This window comes from Gobio gobio (genome assembly GCF_949357685.1).
Source record: "Gobio gobio genome assembly, chromosome: 10".
NCBI lineage: Eukaryota > Metazoa > Chordata > Actinopteri > Cypriniformes > Gobionidae > Gobio > Gobio gobio.
In genome coordinates, this window is record NC_137116.1 from 27,597,295 (window position 1) to 27,624,371 (window position 27,077).

The 27,077-nt window shown below is 40.8% G+C and overlaps 2 protein-coding genes across 2 annotated transcripts in view; both read left to right on the plus strand.

The window, feature by feature from the left end:
- Positions 1 to 18,801, plus strand: part of LOC307132462 (H-2 class II histocompatibility antigen, A-D alpha chain-like) — a 29,622-nt gene extending 10,821 nt beyond the window's left edge. The window contains exons 2-4 of the mRNA XM_079826798.1: positions 17,034 to 17,279; positions 17,811 to 18,095; positions 18,196 to 18,801. Of these exons, the coding sequence (XP_079682924.1) occupies positions 17,034 to 17,279; positions 17,811 to 18,095; positions 18,196 to 18,317 (653 nt within the window). The 3' untranslated portion in view covers positions 18,318 to 18,801. The remainder of the gene's footprint in view (positions 1 to 17,033; positions 17,280 to 17,810; positions 18,096 to 18,195) is intronic.
- Positions 18,802 to 23,065: 4,264 nt separating this feature from the next.
- LOC307132463 (DLA class II histocompatibility antigen, DR-1 beta chain-like) lies at positions 23,066 to 26,391 on the plus strand. Its single transcript, XM_079826799.1, has 5 exons — positions 23,066 to 23,194; positions 23,438 to 23,710; positions 24,078 to 24,359; positions 24,441 to 24,554; positions 24,644 to 26,391. The coding sequence occupies exons 2-5, from the start codon at positions 23,500 to 23,502 to the stop codon at positions 24,664 to 24,666; spliced, it is 630 nt and encodes a 209-aa protein (XP_079682925.1). The 5' UTR covers positions 23,066 to 23,194; positions 23,438 to 23,499; the 3' UTR covers positions 24,667 to 26,391.
- The last annotated feature ends 686 nt before the right edge of the window (positions 26,392 to 27,077 follow it).

The window sequence follows — 27,077 nt, forward strand, 5'->3', positions numbered from 1 at the left end:
CATAGCAACGCGTTATAGCAACGCGTTATAGCAACGCGTTATAGCAACGCGTTATAGCAACGCCTCAACAGAAATTGTCCGACTTTTGAGCCTTTCGTTACTATTGTATACATTGTCATGTTATAATAATCACATTTATTTCGTTTTATTAACCACAATATTATCATTGATATTTGTCTGAGAGGGGCACTTTTGATTCATTTTGAAAAAGGGCAGGGGCTCGAGCACCCAAAGCCCCCCCCTCTGCACGTGCCTGGTGGAGAGAAATCCGATCTGACGGTTAATGAACATGACAAACGATCAGAAAAAGAGCAAACAGCAATAGAGAACACTGACGCAGATGAAGCTGAGGCAGCTGATGATGGCAATACTCAGATGTCAACTATGAGTTCAGAACATGCGTGTTTTGAAAATGATTCAGAAAATGATCTTGAGAGTATAGGCAGTCTTTCTGATATGGACGATTCTGAAAGAACAGAGTCGCTGGGCTCTAGATTGTATACAGTACAGCAAATTAATGCCTTTCTAGATGAAACCAAAGGAGCTCGCAAACCACAAATTGTGAAATTTTTCCCAGATTTGAAGCGCTTTTTGGTGTCGTGTAAAACTGCAGTGAACAAGGCAACCTTTGAAGAACTTAGTAGACAGAAGCGATATCGTCTCAAGAAAATAGTAACAAAGGTAAAGGGCATGATAAAAGCTAATGCAAAGAAGGATTGAACCTGTGTTTAGATGCCTTTTGCCTTGGTGTTTAATAGTCAGTATCATGGCATCCATAAACTTTGGATCTTTGAATGTGAATGGATGTCGTGGTGCTGAAAAAAGGTTTGCTTTGTTTGATTTTTTGAATTGGAAAAAAGCGAGTGTAGTTTTTCTGCAAGAAACACACACAGATGTGGATAATCAGGTGCAATGGTTAAGTGAGTGGAAAGGTAAAGCTTTTCTTAGCCATGGTTCAAATGTAAGTGCGGGAGTCGCAGTTCTTATTTCTCCAGATGTACAAATTAAAGATGATAGAGTTCAAGAAATTATACCTGGCAGAATGCAAATGATCGATATTAAGTTATACGAGTTGTCTTTTTCTCTTATAAATATTTATGCCCCAAACGATGGTGTAGAAAGAGTTTCTTTTTTTAAAAAATTAAAAGAGGTTATTTTAACAATTCCGCAAAATAGTATAATATTTTTAGCTGTTGATTTTAATTGTACTCTTGATTATACTATGGATCGGAATCATGTCGAACCGCATCAGAATTCAGCCAAAACTCTCAAAACCGTTGTTCAGTATCATAATCTTGTGGATATATGGAGGGAAGCTTTTCCTTTTGATAAACAATATACGTGGCTGAAGATAAATTCTAACACAGTTTCTGGTGTACGACTTGATAGATTTTATGTTCAAATGAATAAGAGAGGAAGATTTTTTAATAGTAACATTTCGCCAACATCATTTTCTGATCATCATTACATTGCGGTAACTATGACAACAACACAGAGGACTTCCTACCATAAAATATGGCGTTTTAATAATAGATTATTACAAGACAAATCTTTCGTAAAATTTTTCCATCTTTTTTGGGGAGAGTGGAGAGAGAGAAAGTTATATTATAAAACGTTAAGCCAGTGGTGGGATATTGGAAAAATACAGATTCAGATCTTCTGCCAACAATATACAAGCAATCGAGTGAATGAACTGAAAGAAAAGGTCCAGTTTCTGGAACAGCAAATCCTCAAGTTAAGCAGTTCCATCAGTGAGGGTGAAGAGACGGAAACAGCAAAAAGGCTAAAAGAGTATAACTTGATTTTGAAGAATTTGTATGAAGAAAGAACTCATAGTGCATTTATACGGGGAAAATATCTTCAGTCAAACAGTATGGATTCTTCAACTACTTTCTTTTTTTCATTGGAGAAGAATATAAGAGAAAAGAAGAATATAAATCATCTTAAATTGTCAAATGGAAAACAGATAACGGGAAAGAAAGAAATAATTTCACAAGCTTTACTTTTTTATGAGGATTTGTATACTGGACAACCTTGTGACCTAGAAGCAACTAATCAGCTTATAGAAGGACTTCCACATCTTGAAAAAGAAGATAGAGCTGAACTGGACAAGCCGTTGTCTTTTCAAGAGTTAACCATGGCTGTTCAGCAGCAATCTCCAGGAAAATCACCAGGGTTGGATGGATTGACCTCTGAATTTTATAAAGCTTTCTGGTCTCTTATTGGACAGGATCTGTATGCTGTGTTTCTTGAAAGTTCTGAATTGAAAGTCTTACCCCTCAGTTGCAGAAGAGCTGTAGTGACTCTTTTACCCAAGAAAGGAGATCTTGGTTTATTAAAGAACTGGCGCCCAGTCTCTCTTTTGGGAACTGATTATAAAATATTATCCAAGGCGCTGACAAATCGTCTCAAGGAATGTATAGCATCTATTATCCATGAAGATCAGTCTTATTGTGTACCAAAGCGATCTATATTTGACAATCTTTTTCTTGTGCGAGACATGTTGCACTTAACTGAACTGCACAAACTTGATCTTGGTCTTGTGTGTTTGGACCAGGAAAAAGCCTTCGACAAAGTTGATCATGTATATCTGGTCAAAACTCTTGAAGGCTTTGGCTTTGGGAAAGGTTTTATTTCATGGATAAGGCTTCTGTATAAGGACGTTTATAGTATGCTGAAAATCAATGGGAATTTGACGAGGCCTTTTTCTGTCCGTAGAGGAGTGAGACAGGGGTGCAGTTTATCTGGCCTCTTGTACATCATTTCCATTGAGCCGATGCTGAAGATGTTGAGAGAGAAACTGCAAGGATTGGCGTCATCTTGCCTCTCAAATTCTCCAGCAGTGAAACTAACAGCTTATGCTGATGACATCACCGTGATCATTCGATCTGAAGACGATGTTAAAAATCTAACTTCATGTCTTAATGTCTTCCAGAATGCTTCTTCTGCACGGGTCAATTGGGAAAAAACGGAGACTTTGTTGCTAGGTCATTGGTTGAATCAGAATCCACCTCATCTTCCACATCAGCGCCTATGGAATAAAGAAGGTGCTAAGATACTTGGATTGTTTTTTGGGACTGAGCAGTACATGGCAAAAAACTGGGAAGGACTTATAGAAAAAGTGACAGGCAAGCTTCTGAGATGGAAATGGATTCAAGCCCAGCTATCTTTCAGAGGCAGAGTGTTAGTAGTGAACAATCTAGCCGCCTCAATGCTGTGGCATCGTCTAACAGTGCTGGACCCTCCTGAAGAGATTCTGTCACAGCTTCAAAAAGCTTTTATGGACTTTTTTTGGGGTGGCCATTATTGGCTCCCCCCTGGAGTACTTTGTCTTCCTGTTATTGAGGGTGGTCAAGGATTAATTCATTTAGCCTCCAAGGTGAAAACCATGAGGTTACAAACTGCCCAAAAACTGCTCTACTCATCTGACTCTGTACCATGGATCAGTTTTGGTCTTGCTATTTTAAGGGGGGAAAACAAGATGAAATTTGATAAAGAAATGTTTTTGATTTCTGGAAAAGTTGTAAAGGATATGTTTGGTATCAAGTTTTATGGATCGGTTTTTAAAGCTTGGAGTGTTTTTAAGTTGGAGCGAAAAGAACATTTTGGCTTTGATGAACCACTTCTTCATAATCCTTGGTTTTCCCAAAAGTGTACCATTTCCAACATTGATATTTCTAATCTTGTTTCAGCTGGGGTAACTAAGGTTGGAAATATGTTTGATTTGACAAATAGAGAGTGGTTTTCTGTACCTTTTCTTACAACAAAGATTGGAGGTAGATCAGAAAGAATAGTTGGAAATATATTGAAGAATTTGAAAAGTTCTTTTCCAACAGCTTTAGAGGAATATATAACCAAGTTTATGTCTGGTAATGACTATATTAATGTTCTTTTTCCAGAAGTGAATATAACTCCACAGGTAGACCAAGTTTGGAATGAAAGTGGTGCTAATGTGAACAGTTTGCTATCTTTTAAAGGTTTACAAAGTCTTCCTTTTTCTGTAGTGAACAAACTAAATCTATATAATGTTTGTGTAAAGTCTTTCTTTGTTGGGCAGTTAAGAGAGAGGAGAGACACAAAATGGAGAAGTCATTTCTCAGAGTCAGGGAATAAATCCCCTTCCTGGCGGATATTGTATAAAAACCCCCTTCCAAAGAGATCTGGGGATTTACAGTGGCGGATTCTGCATTGTGCATTACCAACTAAAGTGTTTTTGTTTAAATGTAACTATTCAGTTTCAGCACTTTGTACTTTGTGTAATGAAACTGATACTGTTTTTCATGTTTTTTGTGAATGTTGTAAATTATCCCCGCTTTTCAATATTTTGGATAGAATTTTGGGTAGTTTAGGAATCATTTTTTCAAAAACAATGTTCATTTATGGGTGCAAATATTCTCGCGATAAATGGGAATTCTGTACTTTATCAAATTTCTTGGTTGGTCAAGCAAAATTAGCCATTTGGAAGGCTTATAAAATTGAAATGGAAGGGCAAGAAGTAAATATGATAAATATATTTAAGGCTTTGGTTGAGTCTAGAATTAGATTAGAATATGAATTTAATAAAATGAATAGCAATCTCCTAATGTTTGAGAAGAAATGGTGTGTAAACAAAGGGTTGTTCCCCTTCGAGGGAACTCGAACTGCGTCATCGTGACGACACTTTGGGGAACGCCCCTCGCGTTAAGCGTCTGAAGAAACAGTAGAATCAGCCCAATCCGATTGGTGTTGCGTGATGACGTCGTATGTGACGGCATACCCGGAAGATACAAAGAGACGTCTGAACGAAAGCTTTTTTGCTCTTCAGCGTGAGCGCTCTGTTTGTTCGATCTGAAGGTGTTGTTGCAACGTGAAAGCAAGCATTATATATATATTATGGCGAGCGAGCGTTTCAGGCTGTGTGTGCACCCGTGTCCGCGCTACATTACGGGCACGGACACACATCAGCTTTGTGTGCAGTGTCTCGGCGTGCAGCACGCCCAAGCCGCTCTTGAGGGGGCGGCTTGCGGTGATTGTGAACTGCTGCCGCTGAGGGTGCTGCGCTCGCGGCTGGCCGTCTTTGAGGAGACCGGTCAGCCTCGTGAGCCCCGCGGTTCTGGGCCTGCGTCTGTTGAGGCAGCGCGGCGCCGTAGATCGTGGGGCTCACAGCGGGATCTGTCAAGAGGATATGGGACTGCTGAGGCATCCTCCCTATCCTCCTCTGAAGATTCTGATATCCTCCCGCCCCGTGTGGAAGCCCGCGATGTGGCTTCTTCCCGCGGGGCGGAGGATCCGGTTCTCAGGCTGTCTGATTCTGAGGAATCAGACAATTTGAGGATCGAGGTGGATGATGTGGGGCTTTCGCCACCCCACGCATCCGCTGTTGAGGAGCTGGTGGAGGTTTTAACCCGCGCTGTGGCCAAACTGAGTTTGGATTGGCCACAAGAAATAGTGGACATCCAGCCACCATCTAAGCTGGATGAACGCTTTTTCAGGCGTCGGGTTCAACCTCCACGGCGGGGTCTTCCTTTTTTCCCCGATCTGCATAACGAGTTGTGTAGATCGTGGGAAAAACCCTTCTCAGCCCGTGTAGCTAATCCCCCAGCACTCGATTTTGCTAATGTGCTGGGGACGGCTGAGTTGGGGTATGCAGCGTTGCCACAGGTGGAAGAGGCGCTTGCGAGCCACCTCTCACCCGGGGCCGCTGCATCATTGAAGGCTCCGTCGCTGCCCACTAAACCTTGCCGCGACACGTCCAAGTTAGTCGGCAGGGCTTTTGGTGCGGCAGGTCGAGCTGCTGGTTGTCTGCACACCATGGCGGTCCTGCAGGCATACCAAGCCGACCTCCTCAAAGAGCTGGATGAGGGCGAGGGACCATCTCCGGATGACTTCACTGAGCTCAGGAAGGCAACGGATTTGTCTCTCCGCATTACCAAAGAGACGGCTCGCGCTGTGGGCTGGAATGGTATGCGTTGGCTGACGCTGTCGGGAATCAAGGAGAGCGAGAAACATTTTCTCCTTGATGCTCCGATCTCACCTTCTGGCCTCTTCGGCGGGGCAGTGGATACTGTCGTCGAGAGGTTTCAGGAGGCGAGGAAGCAGTCAGCCGCCTTCCAGAAGTTCTTCCCTCGCCGCTCGGGCTCTGCAGTTAGAGCAGGCCCGGGTTGGCAGCCCGGACCCTCATCCAGCTCATCGCACCGCGATGTGCAGAGGCAGAGTGTCGCCTCCCGCGCCCCTCCCGAGGGAGCTTGGCAAAGGAGGCGGCGCTCTCGCAGGAAGCCTTCTCAGCCTAAGAGCGACCTGAGGGACGTCATCCAGGCTAAGAAGGCTCCCAAGCGGTCCTAGCTTCGGCAGGACCGCTGAGAGTCGTCCCCCACAGGGTGGAGCGATCGAGGTCGTTTCCACTCTGGGACTCTCGGGGAATCGTTGCTGCGCTCCCGCCGTCCAAGACGCACTGAACCAGTCGCCTCCATTAGGACTTGCGACAGTTCAGCAGCCGCGTGCGCCTCACGGACCTCTTCCCCGACGACACCCTGCCGGTCAGCCGCTTCAGGGCGTTGGGGTAGAGGCTCGAATAACACCCGAGGCTGGCCTCGAGAGGCTAGCTCCCTTAGTAGATTATCTCGGCGCATGGACATGCCTTCCGGGTATATCTGCGTGGGCCCTGCGTACTGTGGAACGGGGTTACAGACTGCAGTTCGGTTTCCCTCCCCCGAAATTCAACGGGGTGGTTCGAACTGTGGTCAGTCCCGAGCAGGTGCGGGTGATGGAGCAAGAAGTACGCTCTCTGCTGGTCAAGGAGGCTATAGAGAATATTCCTCCACCAGACAGGGAGTCCGGGTTCTACAGCCGGTACTTCATAGTTCCCAAGAAGGATGGGGGGTTGCGTCCAATTCTAGATCTCAGGCACCTGAACCGGTCTCTGAGGAGATACAGGTTCAGGATGCTCACAATTCCAGCCATCGTGACTCAGATCCAGTTCGAGGACTGGTTCGTCACGATAGATCTGAAGGACGCATACTTCCATATCTCCATCCTTCCAGCTCACAGGAAGTTCCTGCGGTTCGCTTTCGGGGGCGAAGCGTACCAGTATCGGGTTCTTCCGTTCGGCCTAGCTCTCTCCCCTCGCACCTTCACGAAGTGTATGGATGCAGCACTGGCTCCGTTGAGACTCCAGGGCATCCGTATACTCAATTATATCGACGACTGGCTGATTTTGGCTCAGTCGTACGATATGGCGGTTCGACATCGAGATGTCGTTCTAGCCCACATAAGGTGCTTGGGTCTCAGACTCAACACGAAGAAGAGCGTGTTGACGCCCTCCCAGAGGACTATGTTCCTGGGGGTTGTATGGGATTCGACGCTGATGCGGGCACGACTGTCCCCCGCACGCGTGGAGTCCATACTGGCGATGGTCTCGAGAGTGAAACTGGGCCGCAGCCTCACTGTGAAGCAGTTTCAGAGACTGCTGGGTCTCATGGCAGCAGCAGCCAACGTGATTCCGTTCGGTCTGCTCTACATGAGACCCCTCCAGTGGTGGCTGAGAACCAAGGGGTTTTCCCCCAGGGGGAATCCTTTCCGCATGATCAGGGTAACGCGCAGATGCCTTCGTTCCCTCGTCATGTGGAAGAAACCTTGGTTCCTGTCCCAGGGGCCGGTGTTGGGAGTGTCGTGTTGCCGGAAGTCCGTTTCAACAGACGCTTCCCTCACTGGTTGGGGCGCGGTCATGGAAGGCCGCTTTTCCAGGGGTCTGTGGGGGACCCGGCATTCTTCCTGGCATATCAATTGCCTGGAAATGCTGGCGGTCTACAAGGCTCTGAGGAGCTTTCTCCCGGACCTCCGCGGCCACCATGTCCTGATACGATCCGACAGCATGTCGGCAGTATCGTATCTGAACCACCAGGGGGCCTGAGGTCGCGCCCTCTTTGCAGACTGGCGCATCAGGTCCTTCTGTGGTCCCAGGGGAAGTTGTCATCCCTCAGGGCGATGTACATTCCCGGGGACCAAAATCAGGGAGCAGACATCCTGTCGAGGCAGGGGCTGAGGCCCGGGGAATGGCGGCTCCACCCCGAGGTGGTGGAGGCTATGTGCGAGCGGCTGGGCCCGGTGGAAGTGGATCTATTTGCGTCTCGAGAGACGTCCCACTGCCCGCTGTGGTTCTCCCTCACTCATCCGGCCCCTCTGGGGCTGGATGCCATGGCACAGACGTGGCCGAGGCTGCGTCTGTACGCTTTTCCCCCGATTGCTCTGCTCCCGGGAGTTCTGGAACGTGTCCGCCGGGAGGGCGTCAGCCTTCTCTTAGTAGCACCCCGGTGGCCCACTCGGGTATGGTTCTCCGACATCATCGACCTGCTGGACGGTCCCCCATGGCAGGTCCCTCTGAGGAGGGATCTGCTGTCTCAGGCCGGGGGTACGATTTTCTACCCACGGCCAGAGGTATGGGATCTCTGGGTCTGGCCCCTGAGGGGGCTCAGTTCCTAGCAGAGGGCCTGTCGGCAGGTGTCGTGGAGACCCTACTCAGTTCCAGAGCTCCATCCACCAGGAGGTTGTACAGCCTAAAGTGGAATGTATTTTCCACTTGGTGTAGAGAGCGGCAGGTGAACCCAGTTAACTGCCCAGTGGCTTCAGTGCTGGAGTTCCTTCAAGACGGCTTCTCCGCCGGTCTTTCCCCGTCCACACTTAAGGTGTATGTGGCTGCCATTGGGGCTTTCCACGCACCTTTAGGTGATGCGACGTTGGGAAGGCACCATCTGGTTGTACGTTTCCTCCGTGGGGCTCGGAGGATGAGGCCTGCGGCTCATTCCAGGGTCCCAACCTGGGACCTGGCAGTGGTGCTCGAGGGGCTGGCTGAGGCCCCCTTTGAGCCGCTGGAGTCGGCTGAGGCGAGAATACTGACCTTCAAGGTGGCTTTTCTCCTTGCCATCACTTCTCTGAGGAGAGTGGGGGACCTCCAGGCCTTGGGGGACGACTTGCCTGGAGTTTGCCCCTGGCATGGTTAAAGCCATCTTGCATCCCAGCCAGGGCTACGTGCCCAAGGTGCCATCTAACAGGGCAAGGTCAGTGGTTCTCCAGGCATTCCATCCTCCACCTCACATGACGGCGGAAGAGAGCAGACTTCACCTCCTCTGCCCCGTGCGGGCATTGAGGATTTATCTGGAGAAGTCTGCTCAGTGGAGAAAGTCAGACCAGCTGTTGGTGTGTTTTGGTTCACCCAAGAAAGGGCTGCCTGCGTCAAAGCAGACGATTAGTAACTGGATTGTCCAGGCTATAGCCATGGCTTATCGGGTGCGCAACCTGCCTCCACCCTTAGCCGTGAGGGCCCATTCTACCAGGAGCATGGCCTCCTCGGTAGCCCTCCTTTCTGGGGCCTCTATGCTAGACATCTGCGAGGCAGCTGGGTGGGCCACTCCTCACACCTTCATTCGTTTTTATAGTCTGCATCTCCCTGAGACGCCTGGCGCGAGAGTGCTCGCCCCCTAGTTGTGCCTGGTTCCAGCTTCACACTGGGGTGGGTATGATTGGTGCGGGATAGTTGGTACTCGTTCCCCAAAGTGTCGTCACGATGACGCAGTTCGAGTTCCCTCGAAGGGGAACGTCTCGGGTTATGACTATAACCCTTGTTCCCCGAGAAGGGGAACGAGACACTGCGTCTCGTGTCCACCCAATCATCAGAGCGCTCGCTTCATCGCAAAGAACGCTATCTCTGTTTCGTTCAGACGTCTCTTTGTATCTTCCGGGTATGCCGTCACATACGACGTCATCACGCAACACCAATCGGATTGGGCTGATTCTACTGTTTCTTCAGACGCTTAACGCGAGGGGCGTTCCCCAAAGTGTCTTCACGATGACGCAGTGTCTCGTTCCCCTTCTCGGGGAACAAGGGTTATATTCATAACCCGAGACGATTTTTATAGAAGGTGAAGATATATTTTTTAACTGGTAAAGTTTTTTTTAAAACGTGATGTTTTTTTTTGTATGTTAAAAGGTTTTTAATGGTAGAATAAATTGCTGTTTAAAAGTCAAAAGTCTCTCTCTCTCTCTCTCTCTCTCTCTCTCTCTCTCTCTGTGTGCGCATGTGCGGGTGAGTGGGTGGAGCGAGTGTGAGCGAGCGTTTGGCTGCTGTGTGAGGTCTATACTTCTCTATCTTTTTTTCTTTTTGCTTGGTTTTTGTTAGTTGTTTATTGTTTTGTATTTTTATTCATTTGTGAAGTAGGGAAGTGAGTGTTGTGTCAGACGGGGTGTCGGCTCCTGTGTTGGGAGCATGGCCACCCCAGGCAGCGGGAGTTTCAATTCTCTGACAAGGCGTCATGGTGTAAAAATAGATTCAGTCGCTGGTGTGGAGGGATGCAGTTTAGCGGTGGGAGAAGCGGTTGGACATGAGAATATTGTATCAGCGTCCCGCATGAACAGCGCTGTTGTTGTATTTGTAAAAACAGTGGATTTAGCAAATCAGTTAGTACAAAGCGGCATAGTGATTAACGGCATCTTTACACAAGTGCTTCCATTGTCTACACCTTCTAAAAAGGTGACGTTATCAAATGTGCCACCATTCATCCCAAATGAAGTGTTGATTGGATTGCTTGCCCGTTATGGTAAAACAGTTTCACCTATAAAGATGATTCCGATTGGTACTAAGTCTCCTCTCTTGAAACATGTAGTGTCTTTTAGGCGTTATGTTTACATGATCCTGCAAGATAACATTGATGAACTGGATTTGTCCTTAAATTTTCGGCATGAGGAGTTTAATTATGTAATTTTCGCCACTACAAACAACATGAAGTGCTTTAACTGTGGCGAAATGGGGCATATGATCCGTGCGTGTCCAGGTAGTCGGAACAAGTAAAATGAGAGACCGTTACAGGCTTTAGAGGATGGAAATATTGTAAATATAAATCGGAATGTAGCTGGGATAGTTGCGGTTGATGAGGTGCCTGGACCGAGTTCAGTGCCGACAGCGGAGCCGGCGCCGGCTATCACAGTGACAGTGGATGTAGAGCGGGCAGATCGCTCTGAGGAAGATGAAGGTATGACGGTTACTGTGGGTGAGGATAATGAAGTGGAGAATAGAGACCGTGTTGTAGACACTGTAGACAAACCTTCTGTTGAGCTTGAAAGTGTGATGGAGACTGAGTTAGACGATTGTGCTTTTAAAACGCCACTGAAGCGAAGGCTACAACAACGTCCTTCAGATCAGCAAGCAAAAAAAGTTTCGGGTTGTGATTTAAGTCAAACGGACACAGAAAGTGAAAGTGATTTTTCGGAATGTAGTGTGGCGTGCAGTTTGCCGCTAAGTGGTTTTTCGAATAGGAACTATAGTTCAGATGACATTAAATCCTTTTTGAAGGCAACTAAGAATGCGAGAAAAGTTCGTATTGAAGAGCATTTTCCTGATGTGATGCAGTTTATTGATAAAGCAAGAGTATATAGGAGTGAAGGGTGTTTTAGCAATCAGGAAATATATTGTCTAAAGAAAATACTTGCCAAGTTTAATGCTCAACCAGAGTCCAATAGTTGCAATGAAAAATGAAAAGCACATGTGTTTGGGTTTGTGTTTGTTGAGTCTAATTTGCTTTTTTCTTTCCTCATTTATGGGAGAAATATGTATTGCTTCTTTGAATATGAATGGGGCAAGAGAAGGAAAAAAGCGGTTTCACCTTTTTGAAACAATTAGACAGAAAAAAATGCATGTTTTATTTGCTCAAGAGACTCATAGTGATGAGATAAATGCGTGTGATTGGGCAAGAGAATTTGATGGATTGTCTATTTTAAGTCATTTGAGCTCCACCAGTGGAGGTGTTGCTATTTTATTTTCCAAGAGTTTCATTCCTTGTTCATATCAAGTAGATGAGATTTTAAAGGGCAGACTGTTAAAAGTCAGAGCCCAGTTTGAGAATAGTTTTTTTGTATTTATTTCTGTGTATGTTCCTACCAGAGCAATTGAAAGAATGTGTTTTTTAGATACTTTAAATCATGTATTAGTAAATTGTAACACAGAGGATGTTTTAATTTTAGGGGGGATTTTAATTGTACGGAACACTTAACAGATAGAAATCATGTTGAGCCCCACATGCCATCACGAAAGAGACTCATTGAATTGATTAATTCTAATGAGATTGCTGATGTGTGGAAGAATTTTCATTTTACGCAAAGGCAGTATACGTGGACGCATGTTCAAGATAAGTTGGTATCTCTAGCGAGGTTAGATAGGTTTTATGGATACAAACATCAACTTAATTATTTTAGGGGATGTTCTATTATCCCAGTTGGTTTTTCTGACCATAGTCTAGTAAAATGTAATGTGACCGTGGGTTCAATTAAGCCGAAAAGTGCTTATTGGCACTTGAATAACAATCTGTTATGTGATCTTTCTTTTAAAGGTATTTTTAAAGAGTTTTGGATTGATTTTAGATCTAAAAAATCTTCCTTTCAGTCTGTACAGCAGTGGTGGGACTTTGCAAAAACACAAGTTAGACAGCTGTGCCAACATTATACCTTTAATGCTACACGAGAAAGAAAAGGTGCAATTGAAATGTTAGAAAAAGAATTAAAAGAATTGCAAGAACTTGCTGATGTCGTTGGAGACTTGACTGCTATCAAGAGTTTTAAAGAGAAAAATAATTTTTTAAATGACTTGTTAGATGTAACTGCACAAGGAGCTCTCGTCAGGTCAAGATTTCAGAACATAGAGTTGATGGATGCACCTTCTAAATTCTTCTTTAATTTAGAGAAGAAGAATGGGCAAAAAAGACTTATACACACTTTACGTTCTGAGACTGGAGATATGTTGTCCGAGCCTTCTGAAATCAGAAACAGGGCAGTTAGTTTTTATGGAAAATTATATGCGAGTGAATTAATACATGATGATATGCAGGATGAGAGTTTTTTTGAAAATCTGCCTCAAGTATCTGAAGAAGTAAATGTTGAACTTAGTACAGCTGTCACTTTAGAGGAATTAGAAAAGGCACTTCAAAGTATGGAAGGTAGTAAAGCACCTGGAATAGACGGGCTACCAGTTGAATTCTATAAGACGTTTTGGGCAGAAGTGGGCCCAGATTTATTGCAGGTAATAAATGAAAGTTTGGTCGATGGGCAACTGCCTCTAAGTTGTAGAAGAAGCATTCTCACATTATTGCCGAAGAAAGGTGATCTAAATGAGATAAAAAATTGGAGACCTGTGAGCTTGCTGTGTACGGATTACAAATTACTCTCTAAAGTTTTGGCTAGTAGATTGAGTGAAGTTATAAGTCAAATTATTCATCCCAATCAGACGTATTGTGTTCCAGGGAGACAAATTTTTCATAATATTTCTTTTATTAGGGATATTTTAGATATAGGTAAAAACCTAAAACTGGACTTTGGCCTTATGTCCATCGACCAAGAAAAAGCTTTCGACAGAGTGGAACACATGTATTTATGGAATGTTTTAACAGCTTTTGGTTTTTGCAATGATTTTATTTCCTTGATTAAAGTGTTGTACAATGATGTCGAAAGTATTTTAAAAATTAATGGAAATTTGTGTGCCCCTTTTAAAGTTTTTAGAGGTATCAGACAAGGCTGTGCTTTGTCTGGAATGCTGTATACTTTGGCTATAGAGCCCCTCTTACATAAATTAAGAGCACAAGTGTCTGGATTACATGTCCCATGTTGTACGAATGTTTTTAAGTTATCAGCATATGCTGACGACGTTGTTATTTTAATTAATGGTCAGAGAGATGTAAATATCCTGTTGGAGATCCTGGAAAATTTCAAAAAAATATCTGCCACAAAAGTAAACTGGTCCAAGAGTGAAGCAATATTGGTTGGAAGTTGGGCCAATATGGAACCAAAACTTCCAGAAGGTTTATCCTGGACCAAGGAAGGCATACACTATTTGGGAGTGTTTTTAGGGGATGAAATGTTTATGAAGAAGAATTTTGAAGGGTTTGTGGAGAAGTTTAAAGGTGGCCTTAATAAATGAAAGTTTTTGCTCCCTAAAATGTCGTATAAAGGTCGAGTATTGATCATAAACAATTTAGTTTCATCTGCTTTATGGCATCGACTTAATTGTGTGGATCCTCCACGAGATTTACTGCCAAGGTTACAATCTATTTTAGTTGACTTTTTTTGGGATAGGATGCATTGGGTGTTGAAAGCTGTTCTGTATTTACCCAAAGAAGAAGGAGGGCATGGTTTAATGCATATACAGAGCAGAATAGCAGCCTTTAGGCTTCAGTTTGCTCAAAGGCTGTTGACTGGACCAGTGGATTCAAACTGGAAATATGCTGCTTGTATTATTTTGCGAGATTTCAGAGGTCTAGACTTTGAGAGATCTTTGTTTTGGTTGAATCCGCAAAAGATGGACTTGTCTAAGCTGCCCACTTTTTATCAGAACTTATTTAAAGTTTGGTCATTGTTCAAGGTGCAGAGACCCAGCTTTATGACCTCTCTGCATTGGTTGCTACAAGAACCTCTGGTTTATGGATCGCGCTTGGACCTATCGAAGGAAAAAACACTCCCTGCTATTTGTGATCTTCTTCTGAATGCTGGAGTATTAACGCTTGGACAATTATTTAAACTGGCTGGACTGGACTTTGAGAATGTTGATGCGGTCGCCAGACATTTGGGGTTAATTTCGAAACGCATAACAGCAAAACTACTTCAAAAATGGAAGTCAGCACTTACGTCGGAAGAAGTCAAATTGCTGGAAGATTACACTCAAGGGTTAATTACTCCAGATTGTAATGACTTTTTTCCTGATTTGTTTTTATTGACTGATTTTGAAGAATGTGAAGGTGTTTTTTTACGGCCCAATTTGGTGACACTAGTGGGTCCTAATCCTGTGTCTGGAAAGATTTTGTACAAAAACTGTGTTAAAACACTGAATAAGATGGCTTTACATAAAAGAGTTGACACTCCTTGGCGTTCTGCCCTCCATTTAGGGGAGGACGTCAAGCCAGAATGGCGAGCATTATATAAGTCACCGTTGCAGAAAAAAGTGGGTGACTTACAATGGAGGATCCTCCATGGAGCGATTGCTGTGAATGCACTTGTTTCAGTCATAAACCATGATATTAACGATGAATGTCCTTTTTGCTTTCAGAAGGAGAACATATTTCATGCTTTTATGTATTGTAACAGACTTTTACCATTGTTTCAGGTTTTAAAGAGGTTATTTGGTCGTTTTGATGAGATTTTTTCTCTGGAAATATTTATTTGTGGATTTAAATACATCCGGAGACGTCGATTTTGTTGTCAATTACTGAATTTTTTGCTGGGTCAAGCGAAGAAGGCGATATATGACACTAGAAAAATAAAAATTGAACGCAATTCAAGTGTTAATTTGCAACTGGTGTTTCTTAACCTAGTAAAATCTAGAGTTTTAATTGACTTTCGGTATTATAAGGCTATGGGAGATCTTCTGTCTTTTGAATTTATTTGGTGTTACAAGGGGGCTCTGTGTGAAATTATTGATGAAAGTTTACAGTTTGTACATGTTTTGGAATGATTTTTATTTATTTGGGTATTTGATATATTGAATGTGTGTATTTTTGTACTCTGGTAGGTAGGAACTGAATGTATTAGTTTAGGTTATTTGTAATAAAGGTTTGTTAAAATTCAAATTCAATTCTCTCTCTCTCTCTCTCTCTCTCTCTCTCTCTCTCTCTCTCTCTCTCTCTCTCTCTCTCTCTCTCTCTCTCTCTCTCTCTCTCTCTGCTGCGGCTAATATGCAGTCTCTCCACACCAATTACTGCAATCAGACACAGGTGTTATTCATCTGCACTTGACTTACTTACTCACCGCTCAGCTCCTCTCTCTCTCTCTCTCCCGCTACAGACCTCGCAAAACCACGCCCCCTCCGCCACAATATATATTCCCTTAGTTTCCTCAATTCCTTTGTCTAATATTATTTATGTTAATGTGTAGTTGTCTATTGGATTACTGTATATACAATTCTTGATTCTTAATTTGCCAGTTATGCAGCTAAAATGTTTTTTACAGTGATTGTAAATGATTGAGATTATTTAAATTTCATGCATTCTCAGATTATAACAGGCACATGCAATGAGTTGATGAAGAGCCTACATAAAGCAGTTAAATACTAAATAAATAAATAAATAATAGGACATCACAGGGACAGAATGAGCATTTAAATAAAAAAAATACACAATAAATAACACTCAATTTCACTTAAAACATCATGGCATGGCATCCTCGTTGCAGGTGTACAATGTGAGGGAACAAATGTTTTTCAAACTTAAAACAAAGAAAATAAATAAAAACTAGTCTGACCAAAAGGCCTTTCCCAAGTATTTTGGCTCAATTATCAACTCAAACACAGGACAGACGTCCCAAAAATTAAACGAAAGAAGAAAAAAACAAAACTCAAAATAACAAAAGCAATAAATGTAGAACGGAAATAAAAACAGCTTTATTAGTTTACATTAAATATGAGAGACATGAGACCGAACAATGCAGAAGAGATGAAGGCCGCTATTGAAGCTTCCTGGTCTGCCGCATTGAGGCAGTAATTCATGCAAAAGGGGCCCAAACCAAGTACTGAGTATATATGCATGATTATACTTTTCAGAGGACCGACATTTCTGTATTTAAAATCCTTTTTTTAATTGATTTAATGTAATCAAATTTTCTGAGATTTTGAATTTGGGGTTTTCATAAGCTGTAAGTCATAATCATCAAAATTATAACAAATAAAGGCTTGACATATCTCACTTTGCATGTAATGAGTCTATATAATATATCAATTTCACCTTTTAAGTTTGCACGATATTTAAATTTTTTAAAATATTTAAAAACAAGTTAACAATTTGAATCAAAATTCATACCTTTCTCAAAGATCCAAAAATAATACAAATGTGAACCCCTCGCACACAGATGTTTTGGAATTAGGAGGCTTGGTATTAGATGTGTAAAAAATGTGTCAAAAGATTGTTGACAAATGCCTGACTAATGTCTAGAAATAAAACAATGTCTTGAGGTGTGGTAGCAGTAGTAGAAGTGAAATAATTGTCAAAGCTATTTCATAGTAAATTAACTTTGTTATGCTCATTCTATTTCAGTATTACATGAATATTTTGGAATTCATGGATGCTCTGAGACAGATGGAGAGGATATGCATGGAGTTGATGGAGAGGAAATGTGGCATGCCGACTTTAATCAGAAGAGAGGAGTAGTAACATTACCTGATTTTGGAGATCCTATTGAATTTCCAAAATTTTATGAAACCAGTGTTATTGAAATGAAAGGATGCAAAAGTGATGTAGCCTTTTTGACTAACATTTTCAAGAGCCCACCACCAGAAATGGGTAAGGCGTTAAAGCATGCTATTAAATTGTACATTTTTGAATGAACATCAAATTGACATAGGGATATGGTAGCTGTTAATAAAGGGGTTAATTAATAATTAATATCCCATACACATGCATTAAATGTCAGTGGTATGCAGTTATAACAACATAATGTTAAGGCATGTTGTGAATACTTAATAATTATGCTACTTATAAACTTATTTTATTCAAAACCAAGTTCATGATTTACGTTATGATGCATGAAGGGCATCCAATGCCATCAAGTTTTGTCTCAAAAGTTTACAGTGATTCTTATATTTGTTTGAATTATTTAAAATAATTGTTTTGGTTACACTTTATTTTAAAATGTATGTGTTACACTGTAATTAGACATTTAGGTACAGAGTAATATACATGTACTTACTTTAGGGTTAGGATTAAGATTCGGGTTAGTTTTGGGTTAGTTGCATGTAATTATGCATAATGTACAGTCATTAACTACAATTAACAAACTGTAAAATAAAGTGTTACCATTATTTTTGTTTCTAGATGCACCTCAAACATCCATCTATTCAAGGGATGATGTGGAGCTGGGTGTTCAGAACGCCCTCATCTGTCATGTGACTGATTTCTATCCTCCATCTCTCAGCATCTCATGGACTAAGAATAATGTTAATGTGACAGACGGCACGAGTTTAAGCCAGTACCGCCTAAGGGGAGATGGTACCTTCAACGTCTTCTCTACTTTTAGGTTTACACCTGCTGAAAGAGACATTTACAGCTGCACGGTCAACCACATAGCCCTCCAGGGTCAACCTCAGACTAAAACATGGGGTGTGTCATTTTCAAATCGAATGAATAACTTTTCTTTCTGTTAAAAATCACATTTTACGCATCCTCCAATATCCTATTCATGTTTTTATTTCCCCCCCAGATGTTGATGTTGCCCTCCCAAGTGTTGGTCCAGCTGTGTACTGTGCAGTAGGTCTGACTCTTGGACTGTTGGGAGTTGCAGCTGGAACTTTCTTCCTCATTAAAGGAAACAACTGCAATTGAGTTGGAAGCAAACTGACAATATATCTTATTGGAACTGGCCAATTAGAAAAATATGTTATTGAAGGGGTGGAATCCGGAACCCACTGCTGCTTCAATATAAATATATCCTTTGAGTGGTTGCTAATCAAGTTATTAATCAATATTTATCCTTCTAAATATTAAACTATTTGAATGACTTCTTCAAGCTTATAAGATTTAAGTAATTATAGCAAGAACCTGTGCTATAACGCTGTGTCTGTAATCCATTCTTGAGGGAGTGAATGAAAACGAGTGAGCAAATTTGAACAATGAGTGTGCTGGAAGAGCTGCCGATTTGCATAGTTTGTGCTTGCTGATTAATAATTATTTGAAACTTATAAAACTGGCAGCTCCAGTAAGATACAGTATAAAGATTTATCTTGAACTCTGTCATAGAAACTATGTATAAACCTTAATTAATCAATTGAATAATCAATTAAAAAGGAATTCATACCTGTATGATATTACGCTGTAGCAATATTGGACCAGTGGTTTGGAAAAAAGGTATGGCTGCATGATTCAGCTGCGCTCGCCATGGTCAGACGCAGGAATCCATTCAGTGCGCAACTCTCACAGTGCATTATGGGTATTCTCTAACTGTTGAGCGTATGAATTGAATGAGTCCACTCAATACAGTTTATTATGGTTTTGGACACCACTACAAATGGCTTTCCCCTTAAATAGTGCCCTATTTAAGGGTAGGCAATTTTAGAAACAGACCTTTTTTTTTTTTTGAGAAGCACCCAACACATATTAAAGCATATTTACTGTACTCTTCTACATGGCAGCCTAGGTCACTGGGGTCACTCAGGCCTCTCTCCTACGTGACCAATTCACAGTTAAAACATTATTTTACTTTGCATCTTCAATCAATAACAAATATTGTCTGAACCTCTTACTGAGAGAAAGTATATCTTATCAGTTTTGGTATGGTTTCCTGATCAGAGCTAGAGATCGACCATCTCCAACCTTGAAGAAGCTGTGTATCAGGATGTGTGTGTTTTAGTACCCGTTTTTACAGGTCCTGACTTTTGTGAGGAAAGCAACTGGCACCCAGGTTGCCTAGAAATGGAGCCTATAGAAACTCAGGTCTACAAACTCCTTGCTAAGTGTTGAAGTTGACTTCTGCTGATGAAACTATTCTTTTGTAACATTTTCTTCAATTTATTGCATCTCTGACCACTGGTTTTAATTAATCATATCTGGTCCTATCTAAATTCCCCTACACTATATACACTTGTGTGTCATTCGCACGACAGGTATTATTTGTTGACGCTAAAGCAGTGTTAATTTTGATTTAGTTTTAGTCATAGTCTTTTGACTAAAATGCCATTTAGTTTTAGTCATATTTTAGTCACCTGAATTGTTTTTAGTTTTAGTCTAGTTTTAGTCGAATAAAATCTAATGAGTTTAGTTAAAATTGTAATACATTAAGCATTTAAGCTCCATTTAATTTTGACATAATTTTGTTTTTGACATTAAAAATACACGAAAGAGAGCTCAATTCACTTTTTTGTTTGTTTTTAAAAAAAATCTATATAGTTTTTATAACTTTGTATTTCTGTTTTAGTTAGTAGGCCATATCAGGTAAAGCTAAAGCTTCAAATAAGTTTTTTTTTTTTTTCAGTTAACATTTTTTTAATTTCAAGTAATTATTTTTTTTAATGGTTTTAGTGAACTATTATAACCATGATACTTTATTGAATATGTGTCAAATACTAGGGCTGGGACGGTTGTCATGACCACCGCACCACCGCGGTGGTGCAAAGCCACCGCGGTGGTGAAGTGCCACCGGCGGTTATGTGACGTCACATACCAGGTGAATGAATAAACAAAATAAGTAAAAAGTGCAGTTTTTTGTACACGTGAAACAATAATAACAAAAGTTGTGACAGTAATTTATAGCCTAACATACAAATTTATAACATTGTTTTATGTTAATACACAAATCTCCGCTGCATTACCATGTATGGCGTTTCCGCTAGACTGGCGTATTTCAGCATAACTCAGCACACTGGAGTTAAGCCATGGCGCTTGTTGGAAAACAAAATGTTACATCGCCGATCTGGGAATATTTTGGATTCGTGCCGAATGAAAAAGGTGAACCAAATAATTTGGATGAAGCCATTTGTAGGCTTTGTGATAAAAAAATAAGTGTTAAATGGGCAAACACTTCGAATCTCCACAGTCATCTCCGGACATGTCATCCAGCCGCGTAAACTTGTGTCTTCTGAACGCAAACGCCCAGCTAGTCAGTTGGGTATTGCAGAGGCTTTCTCAAAAATGGCCAAATACAAAAGAGAAAGTGAGAAATGGAAGACATTAACGAGAAATGTGGCAACATTTTTGGTAGTCGAGAACGCGCCGCTCCGCACTGTAGATAAACCTGCTTTCAGAGAAATGCTTCAGTCGTTTGATGAACAATACGAACTTCCGAGCAAAAAATACTTTTCAAACACTGTATTTCCTCAGCTATTCAACGAAACCAAGGAGAAAATCATCGCGGAACTACACGACCTTGATTTCTTTTCCGTCACGACCGATATGTGGTCCAGCGTTAACATGACTCCGTTTATGAGTCTGACTGTACACTTCATTAACAAAAATTGGGAGCTGAAGAGCAGGTGCTTGCAGACTGCATTCACACCAGAAAGTCATACGGCGGATAATTTAGCAGAATCTCTCCGCAGCGCATTCAAAGAATGGGGATTAAATGAAAAAAGATTTTTGTCAGGGTCGTTAATTGCCATATTTGTTAAAGTAATTCAAAAATTATTTGCGTAAAGGATGCATTAAAGGAAAAGCATAATCATCTTAATTTTTCATAATCTAATTCATACATGCAACAAACTTTCGCCGGCCAGAACATTCGCTCTAAAATGGTATAAATAATGAGGATTTATGAATATGATCATGAACACGTTTGCGCTTGTATGATATTATTATGATCAAACGCCGTCACTGTGTTGTGCGTCTGCGTTTGTTTCTTTTGGTCCACAGGGACAGTGAAATACATACACGCGCATCAGGAAGCGCATTCAGTGAGAAACGCTATATTCTTTCCATAATAATACAATAATTTTGTTCAGTTAGAGAATAAACACTACAATTAAAAACTGAACGTGTTTTTTCAATAAAGTGTGAGTGAGCCGAACGAAAGTCGCAGGAAAAACGCAGCAGGAGTCAGATTTTTATTCAGCACAAGAGCGAAGTAAGATCTGAGCAGAGCTGAGATAAACGCGACAGTCATTCTCAGCGGGTGTCCAGTCTGGCGCGTTTTCTGATCGCATATTGAAAGCTAAACTTTCATAGGAATTCATTGAAAAGTTGAAACACTCACTTTGCTCTTGATTGTTATGAATGCCCGAGGCCGAGCGCATTTACATTCTGAGAGTGAGATCTCTCCCCTGTGGGCGGGTTGAAAACATGCGGAACAGCTCCTCTACTGGCTGTAATTTTTAGCCTCAACACGACAAAAAATGCGTCATCGGATGATTTTTCCCAGAAACAAAATGCATAATTATCTCGTCTCAGGGGGATATGAGGGGGGAAAGTACCATAATTCAAATATACTACGGGGTTTCTACTGATACAAAGCTTAATGCTAAATCACTGATGTGACCCTTTAAGAAAAATATATTTTCTTAAACATAATATGTATAGTTCTTATTTTAATTATGCAAAACGTCATTAAATAAATTATTAAAAGCAAAAAAGTGTGTCAGAGAAGACAGTAGTCTATACCCTCACTAGACAGCACTTACACTGCAGTACACACTAAGTGTTCAACACCTGTTATAGACGATGTGTAAACGCATTAATAAATCATTTACAAAGCTTTCTGAATCCTCTTATCTAAGTGTAAACCATTCATCACTTGAAAATGTGTTGCATATAAATTGTAGATCTTTGTTACCTCTTTTACATTGCATGTGTATACAAGTCATTTACAACACTTTCTGCATCCCCTAATCTAAAGAGTAATATTCATCACTTATATATAAGGATATAGGCAGTATAGCATACAACTTATTAATAATTTATTAATGTATTAACTAATAATTTATAAATTACTTATAACTGAATTAACAAAACATTCATAAAAGGTTACTATATTAATAATTTATGAATGTATAGCCATGTTTTGTAAATGATTAGTTCATCATTAACTAATAACTTATAAGTGACTTATAACTGAACATTATTATAAAGTGTTACCGGCCCCAGTTACTAAAGACACAAGGTATGCGTTTAAGGGTATAATGATCTGTTGAGCATTATATAATGTTTAATTATTTATAAATGAAAGTAATTATGTACAAATATCCACTTTCATAACAGCTGCTGAAATCTGATTGGCTGCTGGCAGCCATGATTTTTAAGTATCCAAACTCAAAGTTAATAGTAAAGTTACTCTTCAAAGTTCTGATCCAAAATGCAAATTGTCATATTATAGCACTACCTAGAGTCAGATAGCTGTGTGTAGTGGTGAGTAAGGTGCACGATTTGGACCATCCTGCCAATTTTGACACCCTTTGGTGCTTGGACCTCTGGCAATCTACACTTCCGTGCTTGGACCCCTGATTATTTAAATTAGTCACTTAATAATGTAACACTTAGTCAGTCAGACGGATAACTGGTCATTGTTTTGGTTTTAAAATGAAAGCAGAATGCTGCCTAGCAACACTTGACACTTGCACTAACTGGTTGAACAGTTATCTTAGACATCCATCTCATGAACATGAACAAAGCCCTGGCAGCATTCAGCTGGGATTCAGTGTGAGTGAAAATGTCACTGCAAAAGCTCTTGAGTTGTCATCTCATATTGACACTGGCTGCATTCCTTGTAACAGAAAGTGGTAAGTAACATGAGAGGTATCGAAGTAATATAATTAAATATCAATAATAATTGCATTATTAGTGGTGGTGCATCATTATCTTAAGGAGGGTGACTCATTCTAATGGTGATGGACCTTCTAAGGGAAATATTACTTAAGAAGATAATCATATACTGCAACTGACTGATGCATCCAAGTTCTTCTGTTTCTTTCTTCTTGACGTATTTATCTGACAGTTTGTTCTCTGTCTACATTCTTTTTCAGCTAATGTATATTACCGATACCGTATGTCAAGATGCATCTAAAGCTCCTCTAATATCAGTGACATGGTGTATTTTGACAACTATTATTTCAATAAATATCTATTCATACAGTTTGACAGCACTCTGGGGAGATTTGTGGGATTTAATGAGTATGGAATGAAACTTGCAGCGTTCTGGAACAATGGTTCATTTTTGCAGGAAGAAAGAGCTATTGTGGGCTGGTTCTGTAAAAGTAATGCTCAAGAAATTGACTCCCATATCTGTGATAAATCAGGTAAGTGGCACAAGAGTCTTTTCTCATTTTTACTGTCAACATGTAGAACATATGCTAGAAACTAAATAATTATTAACATATTTTTTTTATATCACCATGGTAAGCAATAAGTAGTATTTTGAAATGTATGAATCTAATTTAAAAAATGTATTGTGAATAAGAATAATTCATATTTATAGGGATTCTTCAATTGAACTTTCTTTTGTCAAATCAACCCCCCTTTCGCTTTGTGGGGACTCTCCATAGGTGTAATTCTTAGATCTATAGATTTTTATACTGTACGATGTTTTAAAGGGACTTTCCATAGACATAATGATTTTTATACTGTACACAATGTGTATTTAGGATGTTGCTCTCCTTGATTCAGTGAAACCAAAGGTTAAGCTCAGTGCAGCGAAGTGGGCTGGGGGCAGACATCCGGCTGTGTTGATGTGCAGCGCATATGAGTTTTATCCTCCACACATCAAAGTGTCCTGGCTGAGAGATGGTAAACTGATGACCTCTGAAGTGACCTCAACAATGGAGATGGCTGATGGCGACTGGTACTACCAGATCCACTCTGTGCTGGAATACAGCCCCAAATCTGGAGAGAAGATCTCCTGTATGGTGGAGCATGCCAGCTTCAATAAACCCATGATTTATGACTGGGGTAAGAGGATATACTCACCAACTGTTATCTTAGTACTACATTTGTGGAGAACATCATTTCACAAACCAGTGTACCCGACAGATCCATCTCTCCCTGTGTCTGAGAGGAATAAAATCACTGTTGGAGCCTCTGGTCTGGTGCTGGGAATCATCACCACAGCTGCTGGATTTATTTACTACAAGAAGAAATCAACAGGTCAGTTAAGATGAGAATAATTCAGAATGATATTAGCCTATTTACACCATCCCTGTGCATGCAATTTTTGTTTTTGTTTTTTTTGACAGGGAGGATCCTAGTACCTCAATGATGATCTCTATAAATGACTAGTCGAGACAGTTGAGGCATTTATTTCATTTTAGTTTACTCATGTATGCTAACTCTAAAGAAATGTGAAGCCAATGTATAAAGTTAATAAAGATAAAGTTAATAAGTTAAATTATTGTTGTTGTTGTTATTAAGTTAAAAGTGAATCTAGTGTTATTGTTGCTGGTGCCCTGCCATGAACCCTGCCTCTACAGCAAACAGAACCGAACCAAACCGTGGCTCCAAAACCATGATATGAACCGAACTATGGCATAGGTGTATCGTTACACCCCTAATGATAACTCAAGCACATGATTAATAATTAGACATACAGTATTTCAGGTCCTCATACTGACTGCAAGGGGACTAATAATGACCTCACGTGGCCTCTGTGAGATCATATTTGAAATCATATTTGAGTAAAATGCAAAATGAAGCAAAATGCCCCAATGCAAAATGTTCTATATACTATCCTAATAATTTGTTAACAACATGTATTCATTACTTCAATGAGCTCACTGTTTCTGCCTTAATATGATACATTGTTTAAATAAATATATTGTTTTCTAACTGCGTGATTTGTATATGTATTTCTGAAATGCACCTGTAATAACAGATCACTCTATTTTCTGTAAAGCTGCTTGGAAACGATGTGTATTGTGAAAAGCGCTATAAAAAATAAATGTGAATTGAATAAGATCAAAGACAATGATGTAAATGGCTGACTTCACAATGTTGATATACACATTTTCTTGATTTTCATGATCTATAGCCTACATTTCTGCCATAAATGTTTAGAGTTGTAGAGTTCAGATGCAAAAGCCGCTAAACGCCACTTCTGTCAAAAATGAGATAATCATATTGAGCGAATGCTCTCTGCACGTAGTATATGTTCATCAAATTCTTTCGCTTCAAATTCACTAATATTTCTATATTCAGAAATATCGGTTTGTTGGCAGAAACTGCTAAATGCCCTTTGTCAACAAAAGCCCATAAGGCCACAGAAGAACTATTAAGAACTCCTAAGATGCGAATCGAATAATTTGATTTCAAAATGAATGACGGTGTGCGTATTAGCTGGCTTTCAATTGCCGTGCTGCAAGTTTTTATCATGTGTTGTCCATTATTACAGAGGCAAGAGGCTTGTTGGACTTGAAGCGGTGCTGCACAGCCACAAACCGATCGGTTTATGACATCAAAGTACCGCGAGAGAGCGATTAGAGAGCAGAAGGCTCCGTTTGCTTTTGAATCGCTCTCTCCGCTTTAAGTCCAACAAGCCTAATGATAGGATTTTACAAGTAGCAAGTCAAAACAACAGTGTTCTTGGTGCTTCTGTAAAACTCTGACAGAAACGGTTGTGAATGTCCCTTGCATCACAGCAGCCCCTACATTTTGAATTCTGCTTTCATCATTTGCTATGTTTCCGGTTGCATCTTTAGTGATTTTGTTCTACCCTGAATGCTTACCTACCTGTGGATTACTTACTTTTGCATCGAACTGCCACGTCCTCTTCCTTTTCAACCTTTAGCCACCTCTCTCTGAAACCTGCAATACAGATAAGACTCTCATTCTCAAACCAGTATCACCATAACGATCTGCAAACCAAAATCTCATCTGCTTTCTCATCGTTGTTCAATGAATACTGTTCAGACAATTACCTGTGTTTGCATTCTTCTGTTCCGTGACAGCCACAGCAATGAGAAATTATGTTTGGTCACTCATGCCTATTGTTACGACCCGCTCGTTTTGAGTCGCAACATAAAAGGGGGATCCGACAACAAAGGTCCAATCAAAGAAAAGTGTTTTATTAAACTGTGCATAAAGAACACAAACAAAGAACAACAAACAAAAGTCTAGGGGTAAACAATGAATGAATGAACATATAACAAAATATACATATATGCTACATGACTTAAGATAAACAAACAAATGAGAAAATAATCAAGAAGTGCTTACATCCAGCATGGAGACGCCTCTGGGAATGTCTATCCCACAGAGAGCGTAACCTCTAATGAAACACACTGGCTTATATACACATACACACACACACTCAAGTTAATTTGGCAATTAACAGGAGACCCAATCGGAAGCTCTCCCATTCTGCCCAATAGGAAGACTCAGGGTCGTCACACCTCCCACTCTAAAAGGAGGTTTCCTGAAAAACCGACAAAAGAGAAAAAAAACAATAAAAAAAATACATTTGCAAAAACCACCACCAAAATATATGAGTATATAATATCATTAACACTCATCTTCATAAATCCCAACTTCTTTTCGCTCCTGAAATCCTGGGCCCTAGAACATCAGAGAGGGGAAAAGAAAGAGAAAAAAAAAAACGAGGAAGAGAAAAAAAAAACCTAAACAAATAGAGAAAAGACAAGAAAATGTATAAGATACCCAACGCATTTGGACTCT

Excerpts from the sequence above, each read along its gene's own strand:
- LOC307132463 (XM_079826799.1), top strand. The coding sequence starts at position 23,500 with ATGGTGTATTTTGACAACTATTATTTCAATAAATATCTATTCATACAG. Across the intron at positions 24,360-24,440 it reads ACCCATGATTTATGACTGGG|ATCCATCTCTCCCTGTGTCT; the intron begins GTAAGAGGATAT and ends TGTACCCGACAG. Across the intron at positions 24,555-24,643 it reads CTACAAGAAGAAATCAACAG|GGAGGATCCTAGTACCTCAA; the intron begins GTCAGTTAAGAT and ends TTTTTTTGACAG.